This window comes from Drosophila novamexicana, unplaced genomic scaffold (assembly GCF_003285875.2).
Source record: "Drosophila novamexicana strain 15010-1031.04,08,12 unplaced genomic scaffold, DnovRS2.1 tig00001753-arrow-arrow-pilon, whole genome shotgun sequence".
In the NCBI taxonomy this organism is placed as follows: Eukaryota; Metazoa; Arthropoda; class Insecta; order Diptera; family Drosophilidae; genus Drosophila; species Drosophila novamexicana.
The window spans coordinates 267,324-279,727 of NW_020824887.1; the positions used below are offsets into that span (position 1 = coordinate 267,324).

Sequence of the window (12,404 nt, forward strand, 5' to 3'; positions counted from 1 at the left end):
AGCTCAATCATTTAACCAGTACGAGCATCCTTCTTCAGGACACCCCCGGCTCCCTTGGAGCAACTTTGTCTTTGTTGTCGCGCTTGTTAGACATTTTTGAACCCATTCAATTTTGACATTTGCCTCATTAATTCAATGCGCAATTCTCATATCTCGCATTTGTTTCACTACACTTCAGTTCGTTTCAGTTGCTTCGCTTCATGGGTCACAGTCTTCATTTAATCACTTAATGCGTGAATGTTCACGTTACATTTACGGCCATGTCGCACCTAATTAGGCCAATTAAATTTCGACGAAAAGTCCTCACATTAAATGCAAATTAAGTCGGAATTGAAATTAAATGCAGGTCGCATGCTACTCAGCTTTTCTTCATTATATGAAACAAAATCGCGTGTCAAAGGCGAAAGTGAAAAATTTACTCCAAAAATATAATATTCAAGGTTGGCTCACCCTAGTTTCCAAAGATTGCAATTCCAAATGTGTAGAAACAAGTCGCGCTTACTCACATTTTATCATAACTACTGAAATATATTATATATATTGTATGTTAAGCGCATAAGAAAGGGAGAATGCTTAAAGTTCTTACCCAGAATCAGTTTAACTTGAAGTTTATATTCTCTGAAATTGCCTGAGCTTGCTTTGAAACGCAACCTTGGATAACTACTTTGCTGGTCTAGTTTTGAAATTCTCAAGCTAACCGTTATTATCAAGCCGACGTCAGGTTGATTTTCAAGCATTTCACGAGAATTACTTTATTCTTTTGAGCAATAAAATTATAGATTATCATAATACGAAGTTGATTAAGCTAGCGAGTATTTGCCAGTTTCCATCTCATTGCAATCAATTTTACGCCCGAGGAAAAACTTTAATTTACTACCTTGATCCCCATTGAACATGAGTTCGAGCCCGTTGCTGCAACCTTTTGCCATCATTTACCGCACTTGCGGTTGGAGCATATCAAAAATCCTTCCTAACACCACATGAGCCAAAGAGTGTGCCACAAAGAAACTGTCCAGCTATGCACAGTGGTTCGATTGGCTGAAAATCGGTAACTTTTGAACTTATTTTCAAGAAATAATTGAAAACAAAATAGGTTTTTGGCGAAACATTAAAGTGGGACGTAAGCTATCGGCAAAATGTAGACTTTTCTTATATATTCATCACAAAAATCGCATTATACATTTTTAGCAATTTTCAAAAACTAAAGTGTAGTTACTTACTTTTGATCAATTTGTCACTCAGTCAGTTGGTACAAACAGTTTTGATTCACTTTCAAATTATTTAACAGGTCTGCAGCCCCAAAAAAAACGGGTTCGGTTTATGGTTCGAATCAATTCCCAGCCTTAAGCTTCGGTTCATTACCCCGGCTATACACATTCTTCAGTCCTGGTTTTGGCTTAAGCCTAAGCTTGTCATATATATTTCATATTTGAATTATACAATTAAACTTTTTATTTAACTTTGACAATATAACTTCATGTAGAAGTTGCTGGCTAAATTTGATCTCTACCCAAGACTGACATCTACAAAATATACAACATATAGTTGCATAGTATTACGGGTCCAAATATGTTGGGCTAAGTCTGCCTCACTATGATTCGTTCCAGCAGTTTTTGGGACAACTGCCCTGGTTTAAGGTTCCCGTTTCGAACTAGTTTTCGACACACAACTTCAACAATAAATACAATACAAATGTTTGCTTGGTCACAAATGTTTTGTTTTAAAATGCTCTGAAACCCGAACAAAGAAAATATAGTACAAGCGATTTGATTGGCGCTGGACAAACGGCAAACTCATCTTATTGTTTAATGAGTATCATTTCTCTAGCTCTGCAGCGAGAGCAGCAGGTAAATTTGTAGACGTGACGCCGAGTATGAGTATGAGGCGGCGGCAGTTTTGGTCTGTAACTGGACTCATCAATCAAGTGGAAAACTTGGCAACTGGAAAATGGGAAATTGTAACATCTGCCCGTGAACTTGATGACCGACCGGCGACAATATGCTAATGAGCTTAATTCCGTCTGCGAATTTAAATAGCTCTGCTCCTGTCTTTGATATTGTCTACGCCCACAACGGGAAGCTCTTCGTCCGGCGAGAGGTCCTGCAGCTCCCTTGCCCCTAACTCAAATGTAAGCGGTACAAATTGGTGGGCACCTAATTGAATTAGGAACACACACAGAAAAAAAAAAAGGGAAAAAGAAATGAAACATTGCTCAACCTTTTGAGTTGCTTACAAATCGCCTTTGATTGGGGTAACCGCAAAATTTAATTTGAATCGAACTAACGACGAATGAATGTAATTCGAGAACTCGAAAGGTATTCTTTCACACTGTATTCAAAGTAAAAATAAGTGCATAGACACTTCTCATGCTCGAAACTCTAAACTTTCTTATGGAGAGTTGACGTGTTTATTTTAAAGCAGAGACTCTGTAAATGGAAGTAAGGAGTTTCTGACAGCAACATTTTCGTATTACTTGTTTATGATTTCGGGCTGAGAAGCGGTAGCGCGGTTGACTAGGTAATGCAATTACCGTTTACAAAGTCGACGCCTCACCTCATAATTAAATTTCCGGTAATTATGCGGTGCACTCACCTGCTTTGATTTGAATATAGACGCAGAGCCGAAAATCAGCACAAATCGGAAATTTGCCACGCTCAAGATTCTTTTATAAAATTGAATAACCTTTATGGCAATTTCTTGTTATTTCTTCACTTTGGATTTTGTTGCCGTTTTTTGTTGATGAGGGTTTTTTACAGCACCAAAAAAAAAAATAAAGAATTAGGAAAAACTTTCACAGATACAATTATGTATTTAGGAATATTATTATATTTGATTGTTTTCAGTACTCGTGGCTACTTGGCCAATTTACATTTTCAAAAACAATTTTCGAAGATTCTTTTCAAACGATGCGGTTGCTCGGATGCTGGGCTGAAACCCGGCCAGACAACCGTCGGTCAGGACATTCGCATGCGAACTGCGCGCTTTCTACAATTCAAATCACAATCCTAGCGCCCCGTAGCAGTATCGCCAGAGCCAAAGAATCAACGAACTGAAACCCGAACACGCATCCAACGACGGCCGACACGGCGTATGAGTTATTTTCCCCATTTCACTCTGAGCGCTTTCGCAACGGCCGCCCACTCAAATGTCCTGAGTGACATTGTCGCCTGAGACATGGAACACGAAAAGCAAACCAAATGAATTAAGATTAAGCATGATGCGAAAGAAAAAAAAATTGGCAGTGAAAATTGTTCTCTGAAATACTTACAATAATGTATGTATGTATGAAAAACCTCAAACAAATTGCTTTCACCCTTTTGCAAGGAATATAACGCATAAAACTGTTTCTATTTTTCTCTTTCATCTATTTTAGAACTTTTTCCACTAAACAATTAAAGATTCAATGTTTTTTATTATACTCATTTCCAACATCATAATCAGTCATGATATATATAAGGCTCTGAGTAATGGGAAAATAAAATAAAAATATTATTAAATACAATTTATTTTATTATTTTTCTTAAACATTTGCTTTGTGTATAAATTAACTTATAGTTATTAATTATGTTAACACATGTCCTTTGCTAAAAAGCTTTAATATAGTTTATATAGAATCTAAGTTTGCTAAGTTTTACAGTTAACTCCAATCCCTTGAACGAGCTCATATTCAAACAGACACAAAATGCCAAATAATAAAAAGAAAATAATAAAAAAATGTTCATGCACTCTATATATTTTTAGAAGGTTGATCAATCTATGGCTTTCGAAAAAAGTTTTTTTCAATTGTAATATTTCAAATCATTTTATAGCTAAGAACTTTGAATCTTATAAATATTTTCAAAATAATTAATAATAAAAAAAAAGAGCTGTACATTTTTCCTGCTCAACGCAGAACAAATTTTGTAAGCATTGCAACGAAGAAGTATTAGAAACATTGAAAATTCTAGCGTTAGTTAACTTAATAAAAAATATTAAATCAATAAATATAAGATAAGCGTCCCCAATTTTGTATATTAGTTTTGAAAGCAAGGTGATTACAGAGTATCCCTGAGTCGAGACATACATTGACCATTTTTGACAAGTGTCGCAAATAGCAAACGCAAAATGCCATTTGGCATTTGAATGTTGGCTATTGTTCTTAATTAATCTGATTTGTTGCCCTAAATGGCTTAGTTAATTGTTTGGCTGCGATTTTTATTATGGTATTTGTGAATAAATCTTTGTTATATTATTATTTTGTAATGGCCAGCCGGAGCACGGACGAAGGACAACGGGCTGTCCAGTTGATTAGAAGTAAATAAAATGGCAATGGCACAGCTGATAACCAGCTCGGGAAGACCGCATAATTAGATTATCACAAACAGAAACAGATAGCAGCCAGGCTATCGGGGCAACCAGAGCAATTGAGGCCACAGCAGAGTCCATTAGGACAACGTCCAACGGGCGCACGCAACAGGCGCGCATACAAATCTCAAAGGACTACGGTACGAGCGGCAAGCACGATGGCATATTTGTAAACAAAACCGAGTCAAGCTGCGCAGCAGAGTCCTTGTCTCAGGGGGGGTCAACAGCAGGCAACAGGAACTCTCCCCCTTAAGGCGCCACTGGCTGCGCACAATTTGAGTCGCGAGTCGCAGTCAACAATGCGCTCATCTTGAGTTTAAACTCGAGCCAACTGCCGTTATGAATGAAACTGAGCAGCTTGGCTCAATGGACAAGTGTCGCCACCAACTGGGCCATTGTAAATTGGGAATAATAGACAGCAGCAGCTTGGCTTAAGTCCATAAAAAGTATAATTAGGTCTAATGCATGCGTCGCCATTGTTGGGGCCGGTTACGCTCCGCTTGGCTTTGCCACAGAGCAAAGAACTTTGAATACAATTGCAATGCACTAATTGGGTCGCTGTTAAAAGAAGCCGATTTGTCTCTTAATATTGCAATAAAATAGTACACAAAACACAAAAGTCTTAAGTGTTATAGAAGAGAAAAGGTTGCTACCAAATTTAAAATGCGAAATTGCGGGCGCTCAACCGACTACGATAACTTTCATATCAATACTTGTGCCGCCCAACGGTATAACGGTAATTGTATATTTGATATTTCTTTGCTTTGGTTATCCTAGATAAAGTAGAACGTCCAAACGAGTCGGGTTGGTGTCTATTCTTCTACGTTCTTAAAAAGATTTCATATCCAGCCGCGAAGCTTTGCATATTTCAAAACAGGTAAGCAATCGAAATTATTTTATATAAGCAATTAGAAGACCCTAATAACACATTGGCAGCACGATTGCCGAATGTCGTGCAGCACCGATATCTGATAGTTTTCGACTATCGTCAGCTCTTCGAGCTTCGAGCAAATAATAGCTGCTAACTATCGATAACGATTCATTATAATCAACACCTATATTTGAAGCTATTCTTGTTCAGATTATCAATATGAGTTTCTTAAATTCAATATGATAAATGGATTGGAAAATGTCAAAGCCAGCGAATACCAGCTTTTCTTAAAAAAAAGGCTAACTGTAATCTTATCATGGAGGCAAACACAAATATCGGCTATTCGATTTTCCATTGAGTGTTGAAAACGATAACAAAGTGAGGTAGCATATGACGTGCGTCAAATTAGCGGCGGTGACTTAGCGTCGAATTTTGGTACTTGTTATCGGAAAACTATCGGTCACTTTCAAATGCATTTATTTATGTTTTTAAGCACGAAACCAAATAAATTTAAATGCAGAATTGCAAAAAATTAAATTATTTACTATCTACATTCATTTATTTTTGAATTTTAATTTATAATATGGGTAAACAAAGGGGTTGAAAAGTTAGGTTTTCGCCATTCTTTAAATATCTTAATTCAGGGATAATGGCCCCGAAAACCGCATATACACGATTGAAGTCTATAGTTTCACCTATCCAATCGTGAAAAAATTATAAAAATCGATCAGCACGTTTTTAAGATATTTGTACTACAGTGCAGCAACCTCGTTGCTAGCCCCATACAAAATGACCGTAAAAAATCACCCTTGCACTTGAACCCTAATAACTTTTCTCAGGGATAATGGCCCTCAATGCACGGTATACCAACCTGAAGATACATGTTTAAGGAAGCTTTACGCATTAATTCTACGCAAATCGATCAGCCAGTTTTTTAGAAAAATGGCAAAATGTAAGCACACCTCATGTTGTTCATTCAAAATGCCTATCGAGCTACTAGCTCCAACGGGAACCGAACCACTGCTCGGAATCAGTGTTGAACAATGTTATAAAGAATTGGGCGGGAACAAATTAATTCAAAATACTTGTATATGAAAGAGAAATGCAGTAATATATAAAATAATTGTCATTTTACAATAAAACATTATCTTTGGTAAAATAGACTGCTGCAAAAGACGACACCTATGCATTTAAGTACCTATGCATTAAGTACGTGCATTATAATAACGAAAAGGTGGCAATATTTCAACCTATATTATTCTATTTCTCCGATAATGGCCCCAAATGCACGGTAGTTTAACATATAGATCGCGAATTATCAATCATTTTGCTTTTTACATCAAGAAAATCGTCCAGCCAGTTTTAGAGAAATTCGCATTTTTCTATTTTTCTTATTATACCCTCTGTTATGCAAAAAAAACTAGCTGGCAACATTACATACTTAACATATTCATTTATCAAAATGGCGACGATATTTCGACCTTTATTATTCTATTTCTCCGATAATGGCCCCAAATGCACGGTAGTTTAACATATAGATCGCGAATTATCAATCATTTTGCTTTTTACATCAAGAAAATCGTCCAGCCAGTTTTAGAGAAATTCGCATTTTACTATTTTTCTTATTATACCCTCTGTTATGCAAAAAAAACTAGCTGGCAACATTACATACTTAACATATTCATTTATCAAAATGGCGACAATATTTCGACCTTTATTATTCTATTTCTCCGATAATGGCCCCAAATGCACGGTAGTTTAACATATAGATCGCGAATTATCAATCATTTTGCTTTTTACATCAAGAAAATCGTCCAGCCAGTTTTAGAGAAATTCGCATTTTACTATTTTTCTTATTATACCCTCTGTTATGCAAAAAAAACTAGCTGGCAACATTACATACTTAACATATTCATTTATCAAAATGGCGACAATATTTCGACCTTTATTATTCTATTTCTCCGATAATGGCCCCAAATGCACGGTAGTTTAACATATAGATCGCGAATTATCAATCATTTTGATTTTTACATCAAGAAAATCGTCCAGCCAGTTTTAGAGAAATTCGCATTTTTCTATTTTTCTTATTATACCCTCTGTTATGCAAAAAAAACTAGCTGGCAACATTACATACTTAACATATTCATTTATCAAAATGGCGACGATATTTCGACCTTTATTATTCTATTTCTCCGATAATGGCCCCAAATGCACGGTAGTTTAACATATAGATCGCGAATTATCAATCATTTTGCTTTTTACATCAAGAAAATCGTCCAGCCAGTTTTAGAGAAATTCGCATTTTTCTATTTTTCTTATTATACCCTCTGTTATGCAAAAAAAACTAGCTGGCAACATTACATACTTAACATATTCATTTATCAAAATGGCGACGATATTTCGACCTTTATTATTCTATTTCTCCGATAATGGCCCCAAATGCACGGTAGTTTAACATATAGATCGCGAATTATCAATCATTTTGCTTTTTACATCAAGAAAATCGTCCAGCCAGTTTTAGAGAAATTCGCATTTTTCTATTTTTCTTATTATACCCTCTGTTATGCAAAAAAAAACTATCTGGCAACATTACAAACTTAACATATTTATGTTAGGGGCTGCCAACTTATGAAGAATGCAAACATAGAGATGTAGAATGTTTCAATATATATAAAGTATATTAATTTAATATAAATATCATGATTACATAATATTCATCGTCATGTATACTTTTACTTATTTTCACAAGCTGGCATCTTTATATATTCCATATCATTATGTTTGCATTCTTCATAAGTTGGCAGCCCCTAACATAAATATATTAGATATGTAATGTTGCCAGATAGTTTTTTTTTGCATAACAGAGGGTATAATAAGAAAAATAGAAAAATGCGAATTTCTCTAAAACTGGCTGGACGATTTTCTTGATGTAAAAATCAAAATGATTGATAATTCGCGATCTATATGTTAAACTACCGTGCATTTGGGGCCATTATCGGAGAAATAGAATAATAAAGGTCGAAATATTGTCGCCATTTTGATAAATGAATATGTTAAGTATGTAATGTTGCCAGCTAGTTTTTTTTGCATAACAGAGGGTATAATAAGAAAAATAGAAAAATGCGAATTTCTCTAAAACTGGCTGGACGATTTTCTTGATGTAAAAAGCAAAATGATTGATAATTCGCGATCTATATGTTAAACTACCGTGCATTTGGGGCCATTATCGGAGAAATAGAATAATATAGGTTGAAATATTGCCACCTTTTTGTTATGATACGTGCATAAATACTTAAATGCATAGGTGTCGTCTTTTGCAGCAGTCTATTTTACCAAAGATAATGTTTTATTGTAAAATGACAATTATTTTATATATTACTGCATTTCTCTTTCATATACAAGTATTTTGAATTAATTTGTTCCCGCCCAATACTTTATAACATTGTTCAACACTGATTCCGAGCAGTGGTTCGGTTCCCGTTGGAGCTAGTAGCTCGATAGGCATTTTGAATGAACAACATGAGGTGTGCTTACATTTTGCCATTTTTCTAAAAAACTGGCTGCTCGATTTGCTTAGAATTAATGCGTAAAGCTTCCTTAAACATGTATCTTCAAGTTGGTATACCGTGCATTGAGGGCCATTATCCCTGAGAAAAGTTATTAGGGTTCAAGTGCAAGGGTGATTTTTTACGGTCATTTTGTATGGGGCTAGCAACGAGGTTGCTGCACTGTAGTACAAATATCTTAAAAACGTGCTGATCGGTTTTTATAATTTTTTCACGATTGGATAGGTGAAACTATAGACTTCAATCGTGTGTATGCGGTTTTCGGGGCCATTATCCCTGAATTAAGATATTTAAAGAATGGCGAAAACCTAACTTTTCAACCCCTTTGTTTACCCATATTATAAATTAAAATTCAAAAATAAATGAATGTAGATAGTAAATAATTTAATTTTTTGCAATTCTGCATTTAAATTTATTTGGTTTCGTGCTTAAAAACATAAATAAATGCATTTGAAAGTGACCGATAGTTTTCCGATAACAAGTACCAAAATTCGACGCTAAGTCACCGCCGCTAATTTGACGCACGTTAGCATATGTGCCTTGCTACTCGATAGTTTGTAAAATGTGCTTATCGATAGTCTTTCGATTGCCGAACCGGCAACAAGTAAGTGTAACTGACAACAAACTGAATAATGTACAATTTGCGTATACTGCGTCAACTGCGCCACAGTGTGATCACAAAGAGCGTTGGGACAGCACTGACACAATCACCGCCATACCGTCTGCTGGCCAGTCATCACAAGCGAAGGCCCCAACTGGGTGCAGTGCCTTCGGATCAGCTGGATCAGCTGAAGACTGACTATTTTGAACGGCACAGCGAGCTGAGCAACGACGATTGGCATCGGGTGCGAAGCACACTGACCGACAGCTACAAATACATCAATGGCAGCAACGTGGACGCCGTCGTACTGGGCATGTGCAGCAGTGCGGAGAAGCTGCCGCTGGCCAAAAGCTATCTGAGCTATCTGCAGGCGCAGGGCATTAAGCCCAATGCAGCGACATTGGGTCGTCTGCTGCGCGTTTATAACGCCGCCTACCAAGCACGCACGCTCAGCGACGAGGAGCAGGCGGAAATTGTGCACATCTGTGATACGCTGCAGGGCGCCCACGAGATTTTGGATGCCAGCAGCTGTGAGCATTTGATACACGGCCTGGTGGCAACAGAGCAGCACTGGCAGCGCGCTGTGCCACTGCTGGAGATGATGAAGGTGACCAGTGCACCCAGCGTAGCAGCCTACAGTACGCTGGCAGCCAAGACATTTTCCGCGGAACAGCCGGAGCTGGCCTGGCGCCTGCTCGAGGAGATGCTGCAGGCGCGCAAGCTGCCCAAGTGTGAGGTGTATCTGGCGCACTTGGCGCAAAGTGCACAGCAGGTGCAGACGCTAGGTGCACAGCTGGAGCGACTGCTGCGCTTTCTGGAACGTCACGACATTGTCATCAGCGATTTGGTCGCGCAGCAGCTGTTGGCGCTGTCGCAGCGGCTGCCGCAGCAAGTGCAGGCGACAACCACACGACTGGATCGCAAGGGCAAATGTGGCGCCTGCCAGCAGCACTTGCAGCATGTGGCCATCAACGATGCACAGTTCGCCGAGCTGCGCGAATCCTTTCTGGCCAAGGTGCTCATACGCAACGACGTGTTCCAAAAGTCTACGCCGCAGGAGGTGGCACGCTTCAAGCAGTATGTGGAGCAAACTGCGCCCTACGATTGCGTCATCGATGGCCTCAATGTGGCCTACTCCACGGGTAACAAGAAGCCGCCCCAGCAGCTGGCCAAACTGCTGGCCACCGTGGTGCGTTACTTCAAGGAGCGACGCAAGCGCGTGCTCGTCCTGGGTCGCCAGCACATGCGCAACTGGTCCAGGCCAGCCATGCAGTATATACAAAACAATGCCAGTGTTTTCCTCACCAACAATCTGTGAGTACGCAACCCACAGATGACCCTAACCTGATGTTTACTAATGCGCTCTACCACCCAACAGTACCCACGATGATCCGTTTCTGCTGTACGCAACGCTGCACAGCGGCCAGGATACGGACTTCTTCTCGCGGGATCTGATGCGCAGTCATGCCTTTCTGCTGGGCAGCGAACTGAAGGCCGTATTCCGGCGATGGCAGCAGGAGCATCAATACTCTCTGGTCACACAAACCCAGACGGGCCAGATAATTGTCAAGGAGCCGATTAGGTATCGTTTGAGCGCCCACAAAGTGGGCAACGTTTGGCATGTGCCCTGCTGTGAGGCGTATTCGGCAAATCCGTCGGAAAGCTTTGAGGTGCCAGAAAAGTGGCTGTGCCTGAGCATTGCCCCAAATGTAGTATAATATAAACATGTATATTTGAAGGGTAGCCCCCGAATCAGAACTGACAAATGTGTGGTAGATCGATTGAAAAATGAAAAATGTTTTTTTAGTTTGTGCACGCTTTCGCCCGGCAGTTCGGAGCTCGTTCGATCCCGATCTAATCGCAGTCGAGGCGGGAGCATTTGTGAAAGGCACCAAAATTGAATGTGGATTGACGCTTGCGGCGCTGCTCATTTCGGATCTTCTTTTTGGCGGCGCACATGAGCCGTTCCTTAATATAGTTGTCCATCTTAAAGTCCATGTCCGCTGGCGGCTTGGGCACCTCATTCGGTTCGCGTGTGGCCGCCGTATCCAACGCCTTGATGATCAGACTGAGAAGCGCATGTGCCAGACGATGGCACACATCATACTCAATGGCATCCTGGCTGGTATAATAGATGGCCGACTGCGAGGTCGGCTGCACACCAATTGCCAGCAGTATGTTACAAAATATGCCGCGTTGCATCCGGGCATAGGGATCGACCAGCTGTGGCGGTATGCGCATTGTCGTCGCCAGATGTGCAATAAATTTTGCAAACTTCTTGATCAGCACATTGAGATATTGTGAACGGCATTGGCGCTCCATCTTGGATAGCATGTTGTAGTACATCTCCTGTTTGCGCTTCAGGAAATCCTCCTTGCGTCGCTCCTTCTTCTTGGTGTTCTTCAGTACATCCTCGAGCTGCCTGCAATTTGTTTTCTGTTAGCATTATTGAAAGCGAATCCTTGCCTATGTACTTACTCTGTGGTGATGGCATTGTATTTGCCCAACATGCGCTTGATGCGCTTGGCCCGCAGCTTGGGATCGTAGACTTCCTTGAACTGCTCATAGTTGTCAATGAGTGTGTGTTTTTTGGGCTTTGAAAGGGCAACATCGTAGGCCCGAGCCTTGGGCGGCAGCGCCGGCTGATAGGCCATGCGTCGCACATACGACTGCAGCTTGGAGACATTCTCCTCCTGCCGTTTCTTGCGATTCTCCGGGCTGCAGTAGTCTGTATCCTCCTCTTCGGCCTCCTCCGTAGACGATGTCGGCAGAGCCTCATCCCAATCAGATACATTTGAGCTTGCCATAACTGCGTATTTTATTTAATATTTCGCTAAATTTGAATAGACACAAAATTTTGTTGAATAACGATACAGAAGAAAAAAAAAGTAACAAAATATTTTGTTCCGCTTTTTTTTTGTTTATAACATCGAGAGAACTGGCAATTTAATGTTACGCTATCGAACATGGAATGATTTGTGTACAAGCTGGACCCAAAGCACAACCAGTTCAAAAGTCAAAG

General features: G+C 39.6%; 2 protein-coding genes across 2 annotated transcripts; one reads left to right on the forward strand and one right to left on the reverse strand.

The window, feature by feature from the left end:
• The first annotated feature begins 9,386 nt into the window (after window positions 1-9,386).
• Window positions 9,387-11,113, forward strand: LOC115768336 (mitochondrial ribonuclease P catalytic subunit). The gene is made up of 2 exons (XM_030712900.1): window positions 9,387-10,696; window positions 10,761-11,113. The coding sequence occupies exons 1-2, from the start codon at window positions 9,414-9,416 to the stop codon at window positions 11,098-11,100; spliced, it is 1,623 nt and encodes a 540-aa protein (XP_030568760.1). The 5' UTR covers window positions 9,387-9,413; the 3' UTR covers window positions 11,101-11,113.
• LOC115768337 lies at window positions 11,096-12,335 on the reverse strand. Its single transcript, XM_030712901.1, has 2 exons — window positions 11,861-12,335; window positions 11,096-11,804 (listed from the first exon to the last, which is right to left on the reverse strand). The coding sequence occupies exons 1-2, from the start codon at window positions 12,187-12,189 to the stop codon at window positions 11,237-11,239; spliced, it is 897 nt and encodes a 298-aa protein (XP_030568761.1). The 5' UTR covers window positions 12,190-12,335; the 3' UTR covers window positions 11,096-11,236.
• Between the last annotated feature and the right edge of the window lie 69 nt (window positions 12,336-12,404).

Bases quoted from the DNA above. Each gene is read 5' to 3' on its own strand.
- LOC115768336 (XM_030712900.1), top strand. From the start codon at position 9,414: ATGTACAATTTGCGTATACTGCGTCAACTGCGCCACAGTGTGATCACA. The intron at 10,697-10,760 runs GTGAGTACGCAA...ACCACCCAACAG, and splicing joins GTTTTCCTCACCAACAATCT to TACCCACGATGATCCGTTTC.
- LOC115768337 (XM_030712901.1), bottom strand. From the start codon at position 12,189: ATGGCAAGCTCAAATGTATCTGATTGGGATGAGGCTCTGCCGACATCG. The intron at 11,805-11,860 runs GTAAGTACATAG...AACAAATTGCAG, and splicing joins TACAATGCCATCACCACAGA to GCAGCTCGAGGATGTACTGA.